At 43.9% G+C, this 21,284-nt stretch overlaps 1 protein-coding gene across 2 annotated transcripts in view; it reads right to left on the reverse strand.

Annotated features, from left to right (window-relative positions):
• Positions 1-1,301: 1,301 nt before the first annotated feature.
• The window catches only part of EXT1 (exostosin glycosyltransferase 1), a 275,750-nt gene continuing 255,767 nt past the window's right edge, over positions 1,302-21,284 (reverse strand). For both annotated transcript variants that reach the window (XM_035011800.1, XM_035011799.1), the window contains 6 exons: positions 18,731-18,849; positions 17,539-17,634; positions 12,748-12,837; positions 7,304-7,464; positions 4,983-5,154; positions 1,302-1,791 (listed from right to left, as the gene is read on the reverse strand). In XM_035011800.1, the coding sequence (XP_034867691.1) occupies positions 1,606-1,791; positions 4,983-5,154; positions 7,304-7,464; positions 12,748-12,837; positions 17,539-17,634; positions 18,731-18,849 (824 nt within the window). In that variant the 3' untranslated portion in view covers positions 1,302-1,605. The remainder of the gene's footprint in view (positions 1,792-4,982; positions 5,155-7,303; positions 7,465-12,747; positions 12,838-17,538; positions 17,635-18,730; positions 18,850-21,284) is intronic.

Consider the following 21,284-nt stretch of genomic DNA (forward strand, 5'->3'; position numbering starts at 1 on the left):
GCACTTGGAAGAATTTGAACATAATTTTGTGATGGAATTTTCTTTCCAGCCAACACTAGAAATAAATTTATAAGCTCTCTGAGAGTTTAGGGGGAAAAAAATTTTAAAGTACTTCTGTTTATTCAGAATAAGAGGTGGTAGGACCCACTAATGATCCCCTCTGTTCTCTCTTGCCTCTTCCAAGTAGAAGAAGGCATTTAATATCAGAAATCTTCATCTTCTACAAGGGAGTTAAGGGACATGTATGTATGTATATATATATATATATATATATATATTTTTTTTTTTTTTCCTGTTTATAGTTGCAGTTTTACAATCATCAGAAACTCAAAGCAGCATTTGCAGGGGTAGAAATGTTCTTTTTAACAAGAAGCACAACTCAGCTTCTCCACAGATTTAAAAATTAAAGCGACAGAAAATGGTATTTACATTTGTTTCTGATTATTTTGTTTGCCAAGTTCTTGCTCGAAACAAGGCTTGACCCAAAGAGGTATCAGGATCCCAGTGGTGAGGTACACCCTCGGTGACTTCTCAGCAATGCTTGTGTTCAACGGGGAGAATTTACATGTGAGTACTACTTTCTCAACAGAGAAGCCTCTCAAACTCGAGGTTTTCACAAACATCAAGAGCTTGTCTTGTGATTCCTGGTCTGCCACGGACACATTCATTGTTCTTCTGCCTCTAAACCAAAGCTTTCCCCCAGCGCTCAGCAGCCCTGTGTCAAAGGTTCAATGCATAATGTAGCCCACATCCCTGAAGAGCCTTGGGTTACTGTTGCGGGTCAATATTTCCATCTAATATGCTGGTGGATTGTCTGGATGGTTCCTTGTGTAAGCTGAACATTGTTAATTATACTAGTGTTTTCTGAGTCCTAACTCCCCCCCAACCCCCAGTGCAAAAGATGATCATACCTCTATATCTCAGACATAAAGTTTTCTGTTACAACTGTCTACCTGGAGGTCATAATACTTTCTCTCATGCAGCAACATATTAGAGACAGAAGTTCAAGTGGATCTGCAAATTCAAAGTGGAAAACAATTTGCACTGGCAAAGTGGAATAATGAACTTGTCTTAACTTATGCTTGGTTATTTCTTGACACTGGGTGGAGTGACTTCTTGTGTCTTCCAGGAAGTCTGAACATTTGTAACCGCAGGAAACCCTGCATGACCAAGGGCAATGATGTTTGTGGGAAGAAGAGTAGCAGCTTTGAAATAGTCACGACCAACACAATTTTGATTAAAGAAAGAACTCTGGTTTTTAATAGTTTTGATCATTAAAAAAGTTTAAACCTGCATAGCAATAATTTCAAAAATAATTATTTAATGTTCCATAATTAAACTGTACACAACCTAGTCTTGGGACATAGAAGCCAGTGAGGTGAGTGTGGAGCAGTCCTGTGCAGTCCCAGGAGCCGGGAGTCGAGTTTTCATTGGCCTTTTTTTTTTTCCTTTTTTCCTTTTTTTTTTTGTTATCATTCTGTTCATCTAAGATTATTTGGATACTTGGCACAATCTGGCTCCGCTGCTGAGCAGATCTGCACTGGGAAGAGAGAGCAGCTTGACCCCGTCCCTTCTCGCTTCCCCTCCCCCACTTGGCTGGATTCCTCAAAGTCGCTCAATGTCTCGGTATTTCTTCCTCAGAATAGAGACCTGGTCTTTAAAGAGGACAGGGTCGAGCCTCATCTGCGAGTGGATCAGCGGCATGTAGCCAAACCAGCTGGCAAACGTATTCATGCAGCTCTGTCGCTGGGCAAAGTGGTCAGGGTCAGCCCAGCGGGAAGCCCGAGAAGTCTGGGGAAAGGGAGACAAACCAGGAAGACAATGAGCGAGGTGCAAGGTACGATGGGGATGCTGCAGAGAACCACAGTCAGGTTCGAGGGCAAGCGGCAGAGCTTGGGGTCTGGACGGGCCACCCAACCTCCCCTGTGCTGGGGAAGGTGCAAGCACCAGTCCTGGGTTTCAGCCTTGCCAGAAGGTTTTCCCAAGATCTGCTACATTCCTTGACGTTAAAAACATACAAACAAAGCTCCACATGGACTGATTCTCTGGTCTGGGAATGATTTACCATTGAGCCTCAACTACTATGGTCAGTAAACATAAAAATTCTCTTCATACATGTGAACAAATACGATGACTCACAATGTGTTTATGGTTTCAAAGACAGTTTTCTAAAACCTTCTGGTTTACTTGGTTGATTCTGGGTAAGCAGAAAAGATGGCTACCATCTCTTTAGCTCTCGGTGTTTGCCTTAAGGCTGGTTAAACACTTTTAGATCATGTAGAGGATACTGAATTAAAAGAAAGCTTTAAATGACTTAAGTGCTGACATTTAAATAAGCATCATGTCGTTCAAACCACATTTTTATGAAATAAAGAAAAAGGGAGCTACCGGATTTGGGGGGAACCCCCCCACTCATTTATCAATGGGCAACTGTACAATGATGTATATACGCATGGGTGTGTGTTCAGTGTGTTTTTATTCTCATGCACTGTTGGAAAATGCTTTCGCAGGAAGGTACATTTTACTGTGAGAATCACTCAGAGTCACTTAAAAACCACAAGTGTCAACATGCTTGAAAGGAACCACTGAAGGTAAATACAAATGTCAAGTTACCTCTGAGCAGCAGAATAACAAACAAAACACTACTTGTAAAGTGTTTCCATGAAGCTCATTTGAGTCTCATCACAACAACCTGGTCAAGTTCCCTACCCAGTGGGGTAATACCATCCCCACCGCATAGAGGAGGAAGCAGGTTCAGGGAAGCTACACTTACTTGTTCAAGGCTGGAAAGGGGCAGAGCTCAGGTTCCATCCTTTACCATTTATACTACGAGAACTCTGCTTGGTAAGCCAGAGAAAGTTTCTAATTAAGCTAACCAGATGAGTTCAGATCAGAGCACAGGGTCCCAAAGGGACCTCATTTTGTTTCTCAATTGGTATGGGGCCAGGCTCCCTACCCCCAGGCAAGTGCACACATATGCAAACGGACTAATGTCAAGAGCTTAAGCTTATTCTTACTCTCTTTTACAAATGGAAAAAAAAAAAAAAGAATTCAGAATCATCCAAGTATCATTTTTGCCTGTAGATTTTAACATTTATTTTGGGTCAACCAACATATGAGAGAAGATAGAGTTCCTTTGTAATAAAAACATAATCTTATTAGCACATGATATCCTTTTACCAGTCATACATTCAATAAACTCATGTGCATGATAGGAAGGCGGGGGGCACATACAGTACATATCTAACGAGACACATCGAGTTATATCTAAGGCTAAATTCAGATTTGTCCCAAAGTATGTGTAAAATCACTTGAAATATTGGTTTGGTAGAATTAGGCAAATCTATGCAAAGAATATAAAACAAGGGGCGCCTGGGTGGCTCAGTCAGTTAAGCGGCTGCCTTCGGCTCAGGTCATGATCCCAGGGTCCTGGGATCAAGCCCCACATCGGGCTCCCTGCTCAGCGGGGAGTCTGCTTCTCCCTCTCCCTCTGCCTGCCACTCCCTCTGCTTGTGCTCTCTCTGGCAAACAAATAAAATCTTAAAAAATATATATATATAAAACAAACTCCTAAGGAACCACGTGTTATCAGAGTTCCACTCCTAATGAGTGTATAACCTCAGGGAAGTTCATAGAACTCTCTGAGCAAACAATATTAAAGGAATGTTGTGTCCTTAAATGACATAGATAAAAACGCCTGGGCACACAGTAGCCACTCAATACATCTTGCTTGAATTGGAATAGTCTGTTAGCCTTAAAGATGAAAAATTCTTGCAAATCCTCTTTCCTGTTTTTTTAGTAGTTAGAGGGAAATAAAATTTTCCACTAGACTCATTGCTCACTAAGGACAGTGCCTGATAATCAGTACACATTTGTAAATACTGAATTATGAAATTCTATAAACTTAAGATCCTGCAAGATTTTTGCTCTTACTAAATTTAGTGAATGAAAATCCATCAATTTTGTTAACATGAGGTCTGGTTAAGTTTTCCTTTGCAAAAGCTAGATCTGTATATGATTTTCAATAATGATTGGAACAAGGTACATGGAAAACCTCAACAAGCAAACTAATCCAACCCTCAAGTAAGTCCTTCCAGGTTGACTCAAATGCTGTTGGATTCTCCAGGATTTAACTTGGGTGTGTCTAAATGGTCTACAGGTTTTTGATTTCTTCCATATAGTACTGGGCTCTGTCCAAGACGAATAAAGGTGAATGAGCCTCGGCATATCCAGATCAGCCTGATATAGTAGCCGGAGGTATAAAATAAAGAGTAGTGGAAGGAACAGAGCATGGGATTCAACTCCCACTTCTGTCTCTAATACTAGGTGACTTGTGGCAATATGTTTAAATTCTCTGAGTCCTCGTTTTCTTACTTGTAAAAAGAGAAAGTTGGATTAGATTTCCTTGCAAGTATCTTTAGTTCTAAACTTATGTGACTCAACAATATTTTACTTTCATAGAAGTTTTCATACATGTTATCTCAACCCTGTGAGGTCGATTTTTACCGTTTCCATTTTAGAGATGAGCCAACTGTGTTTCAGGAGGTAACCGACTTGTGTATAGCTTCTATGTGCCAGTTCCAGGTGAAAATCAAGGATTGTGATTCCTGGTCTGTCACCAAGATGCTCACCCAACTCAAAAGCAATCACCAGAAGGCTGTGTTGAGGACAATATTATTAGCTATTTACTAAATAAAGCACTTACAATAAGCTTACACAAATTCTTTGTAGGTCTTAAACTCTGGAGAAGGTTGATGTTTCTCATGCCACTTTGAAGGTTATATGAGAGCTTTTACAATCTCGAGAGAAAGATACCCTTGACTTACGTCTTCCCAATCATCCATGTGCCAACCATATACTCCCTTGGGACTTTCAGATATTTTTTTAAAATTTCCTCATTATCCTTCCTAGAGGAACTGTGAGTCATTACCCCATGCTGAACCACCAGCGAGCAAAGCAGGGAAGGAGAGTTCTATTCTTACCTGCCCCATCATTGTCTCCTTATACTGCTTCTTCTGGGTGACTTTGATTGGAGGCAATTTTGTCACAGCAGACACCAGGAAATTCATGAGGATGTCCTCACAGTTGGCCAGTTGGTCCACCATGTTCTTCAGGCTGGCTGGCAGGTAATGGGTGTACAGGTAGTGATAATATCTGTAAAAGCAAGACAGGTTTCATAGGTGGCCATCATTATATAATCACAGGTGGTCTTCTTTGATAGGAAACCTATACTGATTGTTTGAATCCCTAAACATGTAATGGATGACGATGACGACAGCCATCACTTATACGGTACTTACTATATGCCAGATAACGTTCTAAAGTGCTTTACAAGGAATGCCCCATATAATCCTCATAAGGAACCTATGATATAGGTACTATTATTATCCTTGCTTTACAGACAAGGAAAGAAGGTACAAGAGATACACACAGATGCAGATACTGCTTGGCCAGCCTGACTTTAATATCAGGGTGGTTGGTTAGGAACTGAATACTCGGATGGTAAGAGAAGTTACTTACACATAATCTGTATATCCTTACAAACTGCTTTACAATTTTAATTACTGGCTTAATCAGAACTGTAGTCAATACTATCCTATAACTCTGAGTCCAACAATATACTATTCCATTTTTGTGTTCTATAAACCATATTATTTTGACAGTTAGATCAAAACTTTAATTAATCTGGTGGTCAGGCATTATGGAGGACCCATAATTAAGTTGACTTATTTCTCACTCTACTCTTTTTTTAAGAGGGACATAATAGCATATACTTATAGGAAAAATAACTTGAATGAATAAGATTCACTGTGTGTGTGTTAGTGGCAGGGAAGAAAGGGGAACAATGAACTTTTAAGAGGCAGGGTCTTAAGATCAAGATTCGGCTCACCTAAATGCTTATTGTTTATGCACTTCCAACTCTATCCCTGAGATAGCAAGATTTTTTATCCTTTACTAAAAAAGACTAGGCAGAAGAATGGATGAAAATGACTGAGTCAGTAACGTTAACCATCTAAACTCACTAATTTGGCAGTCTTACCCAAGTCCCCTGGCTTTAAAGACCAAATATATTCAAACAACTCCCAAATGTATATCTCCATCCCTGCTGTTTTTCCAACATACCCTTTTGGATGTCTTAACATGCCCAAGACTGAACTCTGTATTTTCCCTAAAACCTAAATCCATCCATAGGGCTTTCCCCATCTCTTGATGGCCTCTCTATCCTTCCAGTTCCTTAGGTCAAAAAAGCTTAACCATCAAACTCTATAACCAATCTGTCAAGACATCATGTTAGAGCATCTTCAAAATATGCCCACAATCTGATCACTACTTACCACCTCTGGCTCCCAGGCTCCATCATCTTTTGCCTAGATGTCAATCACCTCCTAATAGATCTCCCTGCATCTACCCTGGCCCCCATATAGTCTGCTCTCAACACAGCAACCAGAGGGGATGCCCTAAAATATAAAAAAGATGTCTCCACTCTGCTCAAAGCCCTGCACTGGCTCCCACGTCACTCAGAGTGAAGTCCTCATGATGGGCAGCAAGGTCCTGCATCTGGGCCCCCCATGACCTCTCTCTCTTGCTTTCCACTCAGTCTACTCTCAGCACATTGGTCTTCCTGATATTCCTCCAACATTCTGGTTCAGAGCATTTATCCAACATTCTGGCTCAGCTGTTCCTTACACTAGAGCACTCTTCTTACAAAAATCTTGGATGATTTCCCCTCTTTCTTTCAAGTCTCTGCTCTGATCTCACCTGTTCAATGAGAATCACTGGCCACCCTTGAACCTCCCCTCTACCTTCACCATTCATGATCCTTGATCTGCTTGACTTTGCCTTTTTGCTATATAACTCACCCCCTTAACCTATTATAGAATTATTACAAATATCATGTCCTCCCCTTGTTGGAATAGAAAACCTACTTAGGCAAGAAAAAAAAATTTTTTTAACTCTTTGGTAAATCCCAAGCACTCAGAATGATGTCTGGGGGTGCACAATTAAGTATGTACTTTTGTTGCTGTTATTCTAAATGTTCAGTTACTCAATATGTCCTCCAACTCCAGACAACCTGATATGTTTCTCTACCATTATTTCTGGAAATGCAGTAGTAAGCCAGGGGGTTTTATTGGTTTCAAAGACACAGGCTGGCCACACCGACAGAACTTAAACAGCGATGCAAACTAATTTTTGTTATTGTTGCTCACGAGATTTGGCCCAAGTTCCTCTTTATGCAACAGCCAGAAGCTACGATAGAAGGAGTTACGTAAAAATCGACAGGCGGGATTTCTAAATTCCTCACTTGTGGTAAATAGCAGCTCCTGTCAACACCATGGAGTAGTCGTTTGTCCACTTGGATGTGTACCCCCACCGCTCCTTAGAGTTATCCCAGAAATGGCTGCGCGCCGGGTACCCCACAATCCTCTCGGGGAAGCTCTGCCACACGGTGAAGGCAAAATCCACCTGCAGGCAGAACACAAGCCAAACAAGCAATCAACAGTGTTAACAAATGTCAACAAAACATTACCTTCCCCCTGCTAATTCATGATGCGAAATCCCAGGACTGTTGCGAAACATTAATTCCATGTATTCATCAGCAAATTAAACTGACTGCTTGACATTTTGCCCCGTAATTATGCACATTTTAATGTTTTCTGTTGAAGAAACTTCAGATTAGTGCAGAAACGAAAGAAGAAAAGAAACTGCTGATATGTCCTTTAGAATCCAGTTTGTTCAAGCAAAAACACAAGTCAGAAAAGCAACCGCTGTCTCCCCCTCCTCCGTCCTTGGTGCACGTGACCACTGTTTCATGCGAGGCACACATGCATCTGTTTTGTAAACGAGAGATTTCCCATGCACATCCAGAGTATGAATATACAGCATGCATCATGACTAGCATCCAGCAAAGCCAAAGTGACTAAAATAAAAGCATCCTCTTAAGAGCAAGAGAAAAGAAGTTTAAAAACTACACAAGTTCTAACAGGAATTCAGAGCAGGTATCATAGAGAAATGTGAGTCAGGCCTCTCAGGTTTGAAGATGCTCAGCAAAAAGGAAAGCTAGAAAAAGCATCCACAGTGAAAAATCACTAAGAGTAAGTAGGGAAGAGGCCAAGTGAAGCCACATGATTATTATTTTTTTTTTTTAAAGATTTTATTTATTTATTTGCAAGAGAGAGCGAGCGAGAGGGCAGGGGGAGCAGCAGAGGGAGAGGGAGAAACAGGCTTCCCGCAGAGCAGGGAGCCCGATGCGGGGCTTGATCTCAGGACCCTGGGATCATGACCTGAGCCGAAGGCAGACGCTTAACCGACTGAGCCACCCAGGCACCCCTAAACGTGATTATTTTAAAGAAAATGCAGGTAAATGACTGTCCAGTGCTTATGATAACCCAGAGCAGGTACTTCTCAACCTGCTAAAAACCGACATTTATAATTAGCAAATAGTCTGTTTTCAAACGTGTGAGCAAATTTCTTACTTGCTATGACTGATGAATGATAAAGAAGTATACAGACAGTAAAAAAAAATTTAGAACAGTAACAGCAAACAATCATATAATGCTCATAATCATGTAATGCTTTGGTTAGAGTACTTACACCTAAGTACTCTGACCAAAGTTTTAACTCACGTAATCCTCACAATATCACCCTGTGAAGTCGGTAATTTTATAGTCTCAATTTACAGAGAGGGAAGCTAAGGTACATGGAGGTGCAGTAAGTGGCAGAGTCAAGATTTAAATCCAGCCATCTGGTTTCAAATTCGTCATGTACTGTTACCATAGCCTCCTTTTTAGCTCTCCGGCTACAGTATTGAGCACAATTCAACTCTTCTACAGGTTACACACTCAGCCTACAAACTTTCTTGTCTCTTCTCCATAAGCAACGCGAATGGAGATTTCATTTATTCCACAAATATTTCCAGGCGCGGCGCTGTGATGGTGGCTGGGAACGGAGTGATGCTGTTAAGTCCGGTTCCCATCCCCCAGAGGTCGAAGAGCAGTAACTATTTGCAACAGCCAACAGTGGAAACAACCCAGGTCCTATCAACTGACGAATATATAAACCAACCACGGTATATCCATACGACGGAACATTATTCAGCGCTAAGAAGTAATGAATACTTAGGATATGGATGAGCCTGCAAAGAGTGTGCTGAGTGAAAGAAGCCACCCACAAAAGGCCACATATTGTATGAATTGCCCAGAAGAAGCGAATCCACAGAGACAAAAAACAGATGTGTGGTTCTAAAAGCTAGGGAGTGACTGATGAGTGGATATGGGGTCTCCTTTTTGGGTGATGAAAATGTTTTTGAATAAGACAGAATTGATGACTGCCCAGCATCGTGAATGCAGTAAATGCCACTCAATTATTCATTTTAAGATGGTTAATTTCATGCTGTGAATGTTACCTCAATTAAAAGAAAAAGCAATTCAGCCTAGATCAGTAGTCCCCATGCTTTCACCACATGCACAATGTCATTCCCGTTTTGCCACATTCCCACACCATACAATCACTTCTTTCCTGTTGTTCTTTAAATTGCCCATGCTTGGCTCCCCCCGCCCCCCCATTAGCCTCATCCTAGGCAAACCTGTCAGCGAAACCCTAGGTCTGGTTGCTGGCTATATTGTTTTCCAACAAACAGTAAATATAATTGCTGACATATGCTTGCCATGAACCATGCAAAACTAAGGGGCACACACCATCCTTCCAGAACACTGGCCTGAGGGATCTGTGAGGGTCCTTTTATCTCTGAATCCTTTGGGTCTAGAAGTCACTGTTTTTGTGAACAGCCATATATTCAAATTTTTAGGAAAATCTAGTTTGGCCCCCTAACTCAAGATAAGAGAGCCTTAAGCATATAGCTTGTCCCCCCCACCCAAATGGAAACATCCAGAAAAAAAAGTAGGGGTGTTGGAAAATACGTAAAGAAAGCCTGTTGGGGAACAGGGCATCTCAAAACCAGCAGCAGGGGAGTGGACAGTATTTGCCAGAAGATGGAAATCGGGTTGTGATAACCTGCACACCAGCACTGGTGCTTGATATTAATGGTGTCAACTGATGGGACGGTATCTCATGCAGCCCGTCGTCAAGCAGGCCGGCTGCCAGTGCTCTTTCGGGTTTTCCATGATTCTTTGAAAAGGAAACACACACCCCGGCAACGCCTATAGAACCCGATGGGGTTTTCTCATCACATGAATTTCTTACTCTCTCAAAGCTGTTTCAAGTCATTTCAAAGGAACTCAAAAAGTAAATTCAGATAAAACTATGATTCTTGTGATAGTTCCGCTTTCCCGAAGATCATTAACACACCAAAGGAGGCAGAGGTCAGCTTAAAAACCAACATCTGTTTTCTTTTGAGAATTTGCAGCAACGCAGATAAATGTAAATAACTGTAAACCAACTAAATCTAATACCATTTGCAGAATGCTGTTTAAAAATCTATCCTTAATACTACAGGGAGGCATTTAAACAGGCGGAGACTCCTTAGAGAGGAAATAAAATGAACCACCATCTATTCACTTAAAAAAAGAGAAGCCCTTCGTCCTTGACCATCTTAGGTGATGCTATCACGCCATGATCAGCAGGCAAAAGTAAACCAGACCACCGGCCTCTTAAATTTACATATCACTTTCCATCCACACGGACTTCTAATTACTTCCTAGAGGTCACACGTTCCTCCCAGCGCGTACCAGCGGCTGGAATTGCTCGTCTTTGAAAAGAAATTCACCAGCCCCATGGAAACATCACAGAAGCCGAAACAGATGTGACCGTGGGACAGGGAAAAAAACAACTCTAGAGTGGGACTGATTGCCCAGGGGAAGACATACACTGCATGAGTACCTGAGGTCAAGGGATAAGGATTTAAATATATGCCATCGCTGTCTTGACCACACATTCCTGCGAGGTGCTGTTCTCCCTGTGTTTGCCCTCCAAGGTCCACTTTGGAAGGCACAGCCCGGTCTTCCTGACAGGCCAGTGGCTGACCGGGTTAGGTCAGTGGGAGTCACCCGCCGGCAAACGGAGGCGGGACAGAGAGCGAGAGGTCGGAGTATTTCTCCCTGGCTCCCTCCTATGTTTGGCAGCAGAGTTTCGGGCAGTTGCCACATCCCCCCGTGATCATAGCTCCCATCGGGCAGGTCCTCTCCCCAGTTCCACCTCTCAGAGACTCTGAAACACTATTTCCTTCAGACCTGGGGGAAGGGGCAGGGGGAGCTGCTGCTTGTTTTGCTGCTCTCCAGGTACCTCAGCGTCTTTAACCCCACCCACCTAAGTCATCCGAAATCCCTTCGCTGGAATCACCTGACTTGAATTCTGTTTGCTGCCAGGACTCGGAGGGCCATTGGCAGGAACTGTGTAATCCCAGTACCCGGCACGGAGAGTAGAACAAAGAGATCCCTTGATAGATACTTGGGGAGCGAATGTGCTCCTCAGATGCCAGCTTCCCTTGCAGGAAGCAGCAGAAACATGCAAGCCAGAGTGTCCCATACCCCGTAGTCCATAGCTGCCGTTCCCTTGGAACATTAAACCTATCTTCCCCCCGGCCCCCCGAGCCCCCTTCTCCTGCTAACTTGCACAGGACACAATCGGCTGTGCGTTCACACTTTGCTTCCCTCAGCATGCATCCCTTCAATCATTCATTCACCGAGTATTTATAGAGCCTGGGATGCAGAGAAAGCCTTTTACCAAGGTGAGGCCCAGGGCATTTTGTCCTGGGGTTGTTCAGGCTGCACATAATGTCTGTTCAACTCCATCGTATGGAAATTGGAAGCATCCATGGAATTTCAAGAAGGAGACAGTGGGACTGCTAGCCTAGGTTAACACCCAGTGCCGGCTACATGGATGGCAGGCTATTAGAATCGGACTGGCGTCCAGGAAAGTGCATGCTGGTAAGTGTCGATGTTTAAATTGAAAAGAAAATGATTATGAATAAGAGGGGCAAAAGAAAGGGAAAGGTATAAGTAGCTCAGATTCCATGCTTTTTAGCAGCTACTATTAATAATGCATTTCCAATATACGACATTTTTATAGAACTGTCTTTGGTCCCCTCGATGGTTTAAAGTAAGGTTTCTGAGATCAATACTCATTCGAGTTGTAAAAATTGGTTTTCTATCATATCTATCTCTCCTCCTCTCTCTCTCTCTCCTCCTCACACGTTTTTTGTGCAATCTTATTTTTGGCACAAATACCTGAACATCTGAAATAGCAAGGATCTCCCGTCTCAGTCTTAAAGTGAAACCGTTTGCTCTTGTGCGGGTGAAAGAAAATGAGCACTTAAAACTGAGACAGAGAGGCTGCCTTCAGAACCCAGAATAGTGTTCGCCAACAAAGGCAACACACACCCACACAGGCATTCGGATCACTGGGGAAGGATGGGCCGTTTGCTCTGCACCGTGTGGTCTCAAGATGATGCTAAGCAGGTGCCCCCCCTTCTCTTCTGGGTACCACACACCTGCCGGTAGCTGTGCTGTTTAAAAACAAAAGGAGGGCAGGCAGGAGGGAAGAGGTGAGGCACAGCCATGCAAATGAGAAGCCAATTAGCAGAGAAAACGAAGGGGAAAATGCCCTTTTCCGGGCGCCAGGTGGTGGCAAGGTGCTCCCAGGAACTGGGTTGATTAGAGCCGACTCTGCAGGAAGTTTTGAAAAAGGTTTTCAGGTTGGCCATGGCCCGGGGAAAAGGAAGCGCCGGCACCCTGGGGCTTGGGGCAACTGCCTGAAGAGCCCCCCGCCCGCTCCTCAGGTGGGGGCGCTCACCTCCGTGGTTGAAAGCACAGTGTCCTCATCGAGGCTGAGCACGGCGTCTGTGACGATGTTGTCATAGGGCAGGAAACGGCTGCTCATAACCTGGGAGTGGGTGGAGAGCAGGCAGGAGGGAAGGAATCAAGGAAAGGAGAGGTAAACTTCGAGACCTGTTTTCGGGAAAACTCCCCCATCCTCACCTCCAAAAGAATGTTCTGCCACCACGTCACCCCTCAACATTGAAGACTTCCATGTCCCATCAGTGTAGTCATTTGTTCTACGGTTGTTGGGCACCTATTGTGTGCTAGTCAAAGGGAGTACATAAAGGTAAGCGAGACATATTCTCTCGTCTCGGAGGAGTTCACAGTCCGCAGAGCCATCAAGATGCAGACGATCTGTCCCAGCCTGCAACCAGCCGCTCGGAAGGGCAGATGAAGGCCTCGGAGAAGAAAGGACACTGCAGGAGGACTTGATGGGTAGGAATTCACCAGGTATAAACAGAAGTGAGGCAGAAACAGGGCTGAGCGGATGTGAAGGCACAGAGGAGAGAACCCGCACACTGAGGCCTGGAGAGACTAGACGGATGGAGCTGTGATTCCAAGTGTGGGGCCCACACCGCTGGAAGGCCACGTCGTTTTGGGAGGTACATAGACAAACATTTAAAAATTCTCCTCTTTACGGATGTTAGCATAGATCAGAAAAAAAATATACACACATGTATCAGTAGCTACAGCAATAACAGGTAGTAGTAGTAAAGTTATTTAAAAATCATCTCATTGAAATGAAAAGTAAGCTGATTTATAGACAAATATTAAATTAAAAATAGCCGACGTGGTCCATGGATTTAGGCAAACTGTGAAGGTAGTATATGAATAAAGTTTGGGCAGCTCCAGGATAAGGCATGGTGAGGTGTGTGCGGGCGGTCTGGGGTGAGGGCTTTGGGCATGAGAGGACCAGCTGGAAAATTAAGACTAGAGAGACTCCAGGGCGCCTGGGTGGCGCAGTCGGTTAAGCGTTCAACTCTTGGTTTCGGCTCAGGTCATGATCTCAGGGTCTTGAGATCGAGCCCCACTTCGGGCTCTGCGCTCAGTGTGGAATTTGCTTTAGATTCTCTCTCTCTCTCTGCCCCTCCCCCGGCTCATGCTCTCTCTCTCTCTCAAATAAATAAATCAATCTTAAAAAAAAAAAAAAGACTAGAGAGACTTCTCTGTGACAGTCATACCTTAAACCTCTGTGGTGAATGTACTCTGCAGAACAACTAACCATGAGAATAAGAATAACTAACATTGTAATAGCATCGCATTTCTCCTTTGTAATAACCCCATTTTACGGCTGAGAAAGCTAAGGCATAGAAAGATTAGGTGTCTTGCTCAGGACGGACCTGCCCGCATTTCATCCCCCACGCTGAGATTCTGTAGAGCACCTCAGCCACTATGTGACACCTGTCTCAGGTTCGAGAAGGACCTCAAAAGTGAATTGGGGGCACATCAGGCAACCTCATCTTCACCACCTTCCTCTGCAAGTCATATCAACAGTTACGACACCCACAAATCTGAGGACCTCCACCGCCGGGAAGCTCAAGCTTGTATTTACAACAAGAAGCCAGCTGATCTATGCGATTTGGTTTCCACGCCCATGAAGCTACTGGAGGGCTGCTGACATTAAAGGATGGGAAGTGCCCAACTCTGGGAGCTCAAGGGATGTATCTACAGCATAAATGGCTCCGGGGTCTGCTCCTACACATCCGTCAACTGGGTCAAGTTTTCTTTTTCTTTCTCAGGCTTTCAAAATAAAATAAAATATAAAGCGATCAGCAACCCCATATACACGGTGCTCAGAAATCTCAGCCTGAAGCAATTCTCCTGATACAGTTTACATGTCCAGCGACTAACACAGAAACCATTAGCTGCCAGCTTAGCGATGCCCTGACCTTTCCCTTGTTAAGTCTATAGGGGAGAGCTGCACAGACAAGGCCTATAAATTCAAAATAGAATGTTGCAGCCAAAACAGTGAACACATCAACCCTAAACTCAAGGCTAGATATGGAAATGTACAATGGGGAATGAGCAGGACCTATGACTTCCTTCCCATTACATTCCCAACCACTGGTTTTATAAAAGGATCCATTTCCTTTTTCTGAACCTGCTTCATCAACAGAGGTTATGAGCCCATCGTCCAGCAACTTCAAATTCTAGGGTAGAAACTAGACGCTCTCTTCCAAATACCTTGCCTCGGCCACATTCCAAAAGTTCAATGGTTTAACATGAAAGGAACTAGAGTACTTAGAAAGTCAATCCTAAGTGAAATGGGTTTTGCTTATTAGTTCATGTAAGAAATATTTAGCTACCATATACCAGCCCAACCCCTTCTGGAATTAGCAAACATGGGTAGGAAATGACCAAGACTCAAGTTTATTGCCTAATGGGGAAGATAAGGAATATCCCTAAGTAATTATACAAAGCACAGTAAGAGTTAACATTTATCAAGCACCCACCATGTGCATCCACACTTCCGAGTGCATTTACACGTCTAGTATTGTACCACTTGATCTTTTAGCAACCCTGTTTTAGGTATTATGACTGCTTCCATTTACTGAAGGAGAAATTGAGGCACAGAGACTTGAATAACTCGCTTCACAGCCCATAAAACAAACTGTAATGTTCCAATGCCACCCAGAAGAGCAGCTGACATTTAGTGGACCCTGGGTGCATCATAGGCCCAGGGCTAAGCCCCTGTAATGTACTATCTCACTGAATCCTCAAAATGGGCCTGAGTCTTGGCCGAGGTTCCAGAATACAGAGCCTGAAGTGATACTTAATTAAGTACAAATGCTTTACTAGGTGGTGCAATCCCAGGGCAGTGAGAGTGAGGGAAAAGGAATGGCCCACTGGAATCACAGGCCAAGGCAGAGGCTAGGACTCAACAAACGGCCAGAAGCCCAGACACAGATATGGCTGGGACAATGCACAACACTTGATCCTAGCCAAAAGGCCGAGTAGCAATTGATATGGCTGGGAGAATGTGAAATATCTTATAAGCTACAGCTGATCGAGCCACCATCTTGTTCATAAAGAAACTGGGACTACTCACAGAGTGAGAATAAAAAATCAATCAGTGAATCTGTGTGTAAAAATGCAATACTAACTATATAAGTCAGAATGGCACCCAGTCTGACTGGATCCTGTTTGATATCCTGACATATTCAAAGGAAGACTTATCCACCAGAAGGAGAGCTAGTCAACCCATGGAAGCACAAAAAACAATGAATTCCCAAGTCCAAAGTTGACAGCAGCCATCTGAGCACTGTTTAGGACCTCGGGCATTGGCACTGGTGAGATGGATTTCATAAGGGTAAGTAAGACCCATGCCTAGAGGCAGGTGATTTTCTAATTCCCACCTTTACTCATTAAATGCTTATGAAGCAGCTCTTGGATAACCATGTTACTTGACTCCAGCCCTGCGAATGCTGGGACTTTATCCGTCATATCACGCACTGCGTTCCAACATACTACATGGTGCCTGGCACAGAGCAGGCGGTCATACACTGGAAATGAATAGATAATGCATTGATCATCTTGCCCACGTGACAGTTGTAATTCTCACTGCATCATGTCGAACTACATGAAACTGCTACTTTTAGCAAGCCAAATGATGATTTTCAAATGGTTTGACCTAATTGCTATTTTTTATCCTGGCTCAAAGATGTTTTACTTAGTGTGAGATAATCTCTCAAGACCTGCCTTCTTGGGGACTAACAAAGGATGTCTCTTAGATGACATGCTTCACCAATCTGTTCCATTTAGTAGCAACTAATTTCTTCACAATGGATATGATCTACAAGAAAGCAACAAGCAGAAGCTAGAGAAAAAAGAACTCACCCCTGGCTGCCAAGAGCAGAAGAAATTCCAAAGAGGAGGTAGCATGGGAACAGGGGCTTAAAGAATGCATGGAAATTTTGATAACAGAGATAAAGCATTGAGACTTAGAGCACAAGGGAAAGGCAAGAATTAGAGGCAGGAGGGGATACAGTGCAATTTAGAGAACTGTGAATGATCAAATTTGGTGAGAGGACAGGGTCTGGGTGGGGGAAGCAATGAGAGAGAAGAAGACGGCAAGGGTGGCCAGGCCAGATTACACACGGCCTCAAATGCTGATTTCGAGCATTAGCAAATAGAGTCCCTTAAGGCTGAGAGATGATTAGAAGATCATTCAGTTCCAGGCAAAATGAATTGGAGAATGGAAGCAAGGGGACAGCTAGGCAGCACGTGTGAGTCTCTGATGGAGACACCCATATGGAATTAAAGTGCAGATGTCCTTTTGAAGATAAATGTGAGGACGAGCCACTATTCTGAAAGACACAACCGATCCTGATGAACCAGCTAAGCAAACCTCATGCTTGGCCGCCGTCAGCAGCTTTGTCTTGATCCTTTTCGTTTATACAAGGATCCCTATTGCCAGGCCCTGAATTCATTGTATCCTAGTAGCAACCCTAGGAATATGTTATTACTTCCATTTTGTAGATGAGGAGGAAACCGACGGTCAGAGAAGGAAAGGATATGCGGGGCCACAAAGCTCCTAAAGAGGTGGTGTTAGGACCCACGAATCCCCAATTCAAGAACTGAGAGCTGTCAAAGCTGAGGATTTTCAGTGACAGGGAAAATTTTAGGAAAAAGAGTCCAGAGCCAGAAGCTCCCCGGGGGGGGGGGGGGGGCAGGAAGAAGCTGTCTAGGGCCAACACCCACGGCGCCCCACAGAGAAACAAACAGTCCACGGCGGTTCCATGCTCAGGGCCCCTTTTCGTCCTACCTTGCTTTCTCCTTCGATGACAATGACAGGCACAGCTGTGGCAGGCCAGCGGTGTTTGGCTGGTAGGGGCTTGTCACAATTCCATAGAACTATGATCTGAAAGGGACAGGAGGCCATGAACGGCTTGGTAAGGCTGACTTTAGTGAGGCCTCCACCCAGCTTCTTCTTAGAGACAGAAAGAGGCCTAAGCAAGGCAGAGAGGGAGACATCAAACTTGAATTTTAAAGAGAGCCCCCCTCTCACACAATCTCCAGAACCCAGTCACCTCAATAACTAGAGAGAGAGAGGACAAAAAGAGAACCCTGAAAAAAACTACATCAAGAGGGCAGGAGAAAGCTGGGGAGAAAAGAAGTAAATTTCAGGGTCGCTGAATCTTGATACAGTGGCTTCTTAAATTCTGATATTGTTTGATGAGCGAGATACCAACACTGACCAAAATTAAATAAAAATGGGTAGTGAGCTCCAGAACATTGGCTGGGAAGCGGTGCTACTCCAGGCAGTGTGGGAGAGAGGAGAATTCAAGATTTAACTAGTAGGGTGAGCTCATGATTTGGATTCTCTAGAATGGTTGCTGATTTTATGTGACTTTATTATTCCCAATAAGTGTGTTCAGTTCAGAAGGGCATACTTCAATATGATTTAATTCTTTCCAGGTTTGTAAGCCTTCTTGTACAACCTAATTTACAAATCCGAAATGCCACTGTGGAAAGAGTATGGGAGTGACACTGATTTGGAAAATTCTGTTATCATAGATAGAATCTTCTGCTCCCAATTTTATAATGAAGGTACAGGTGCTACGAAAGAAAAGTGGACACCTCCTGACACCAACAAGTCTGTTTCTTCCGTTGAAAACTTCCGTCTTCTGGGTCCTCCCATGGCATGTCTGAGGTTATCGTAACACTTTGACGTTTAAAAACAAAATGACGTCCTTACGCGTTCTTTCAAGAACGTGTTGGTATATATGTTTTAACTTTACCCCAGTGAAACATCTCTTTGTAACCCGTCCCTTACCTGTGCTAAATTTCACTTCTAAGAATGTTTAGCTAATCGGATGAAAGGGAGGAGTAACAAGCATGACAAGTGAAAGGGGAGTAACAGGGCATGCCGCTGGATGAGCCCCAGGGAGCAGAGCACAGAGCAGGTAAAAGCAGGGTCTGCAGGAGGCAGGAGCGGCGGTTGGCCCCCCACTCACCTGGGCACAGTACTGCGATCTGGCTGCAGCCACGAGAAGCTTCAACACTGGCTGGGACTGCGAGACCAGGGGGGTCACTGCGTGGATGACTGCAGTGAATTTGGGGGGGGGCTTTAAACCTGAAATAGAAACGCCAGAGAAGCCCAATGAAACACCGGGAAACAACACTTAGAAAATCATTCCTCCTCGCTCCATTGCCTCGCCCTGAAGCTGATGTTCCCTCCTCGTGTATTTTTCCTTTCCCTCTTCTGTCCTGACAGAACAAAAACAAGGTGAAAAGCTGCTGGTTAACTGCTGCCTGAGACCTTGATAACTTACAGCTCCACGTCCACCTGTACGCTCTTCCTCGGATAACCTGTCCTCCCCTGGGGATGTGTCTTTGACCTCCCTGCAGCTTTTTAGGGACCCGAAGTCTGAACACACAGCCCACCACTCACCACCCTCTACTCCCAGAAGAGTCTACTCCAGCCACTGACATTGTAAGGTGGATTTAAGGAAATGTGCTCTCTCCCTGGGTATTTGAAGAGCTCTTATTCTTCATAATAGAGTTAAGGGTTTTGGGGTGTTTTTTTTTGTCTTTTTGGCCTGATTAATACTATTTCCAATAATGACCAGCAAGTGGTAAACGTTCAAAGAACAGCACCCAGAGCCTCGCTGTCTAGGTGTGAGTCCCTCTGCTCCTGCTCACTGGGGCTGGGATCTTCCCCTCGGTGTCTCCAAAGCCGTGAAACGGGGCTGAGAGTCAGAGCATCAAACCTATGGGGCTGTGAGGAGAACAGAATGAAAGGCGTGAATGCAGACACAGCAGTGAGAACAGGGCCCAGCGAACAGTTAAGTGCTCAATATTGTTCACAGCTATCCCTCAGCCCCATCATCATCATTTTGGAGCAGAAGCCTCTACACTGTCGAGAAGCTCTTTTTGTGTGGCTCTGACATAAGCTGAGGGAAGAAGTACATGACCCAGACCTCCGCTGCTGCGTGCTCTGAAGCCCTGGGTGGAAAGGTTTAGATAAATATGTAAAACGAGCAGGAGCCACGGAAGAGAAAGCAGCGAGATGGCTTCTCCCCCCAAATGAGGTTTTCCGGAAGAACTCACTAGGAAACTGGAGACACATTTAAAAGCTTTCTAAAACTTCCGTAGTTCAGACCCAGGAATTTTGTGTTTTGGTAGCTTCAATGCAAACAAGAGTGTGCAGTGACATTCGAGTTAAGCTTTGATGTTGATAGAATAAAGGTAGGAATCAGACAACGTCTACTAAAGGATTCTGCGAGTGTTTTGTAGAGCAAATTAGATCATCCGATTGGTACTTTAATTGCATGTTAGAAAGAAGCTGACTTCTCCACTTTCTCAAAACTTTGCCGAAGAAGAAGAAATAGGGTGGAGGGGTTTCCTTTCTCCTGGTGAGGACAAGCACCACGTCTACATTTTCCTGTACTAGTTTAGGAAGCATCACGTACACACTTTTTTTTTTTTAAAGATTTTATTTATTTATTTGACAGAGAGAGACACAGCGAGAGAGGGAACACAAGCAGGGGGAGTGGGAGAGGGAGAAGCAGGCTTCCCGCTGAGCAGGGAGCCCGATGCGGGGCTCAATCCCAGGACCCCGGGATCATGACCTGAGCCGAAGGCAGTCGCTTAACCAACTGAGCCACCCAGGCGCCCCATGTACACACTTCTAATGTGCTCCCTCCACATGGAGATCTCACTGCTCGCAGGAAATATGTAGACATTTTTTACTGACTCTGGCCTTTTTCTGAAAATTACCAAATTCTAAATACATTACCCTGTGTGGGCCATTCACTGATTTTAATACAGTCCCCATAATATGTTTGATTTGGCTGAAAGGGTTCTTTGTCACTGGTTGGTATTTCGGGCCACCACTTCTTTTAAGTTTCTTTTTATCAGTTTCAAATTAAACACGCACAACTCAAAAAAAAAAAAAAAGAGGTGAGATGGCTACGGAGAATATCGGGACAGGGTGGAAAATCTAGAATCTTTTTCCCACATTGACTTGAAAGATGCTTTACTATCCCAGAGTTTCTCCAACTCGGAACTGTGAATGAGGGAAAAGGTCTAAAATGTTACTAACGCTAGCACAAGTGGGGCTCCATGTACAGAGGGTCTACGGCAGTAACAATAGCCTTTTGGAGAGCTTTCTCCCTCTGTCCATTCTCTTTCCCCATTATGATTAGACGAAAAGCTGCTTGAGAGCAGAGATTGTATCTCATCTGACTTTTTGTTTCTAAACACCTAGCATTGCATTAACAGAGTACATAAGACAAGCACAATAAATGTTAAATGCGTGAACAGAGTTATCTCGTCATCCATTCTTAAATCTTTCTCCTTCCCCTTTATTAATTCAAATTTTCTTTGGTAGGAGAGAGAGAAGTTGAGATTGTAGAAAAAAAGAAAAAAGAAAAAAGAAATTAGGGAGAGCTCTCCTGGTTCGATCTTATATACGAGAAGACGTAAAATTATAGCAAACCCATCGTCATGTTCGAAATGATCTGTAGTTTGGGGAACCTGTTTCTCAAAAAGGAATGAGTCTACTCT

The sequence above is a fragment of the Mirounga leonina genome, unplaced genomic scaffold (assembly GCF_011800145.1).
Source record: "Mirounga leonina isolate KUSES-001 unplaced genomic scaffold, KU_Mleo_1.0 Mir_165, whole genome shotgun sequence".
In the NCBI taxonomy this organism is placed as follows: Eukaryota; Metazoa; Chordata; class Mammalia; order Carnivora; family Phocidae; genus Mirounga; species Mirounga leonina.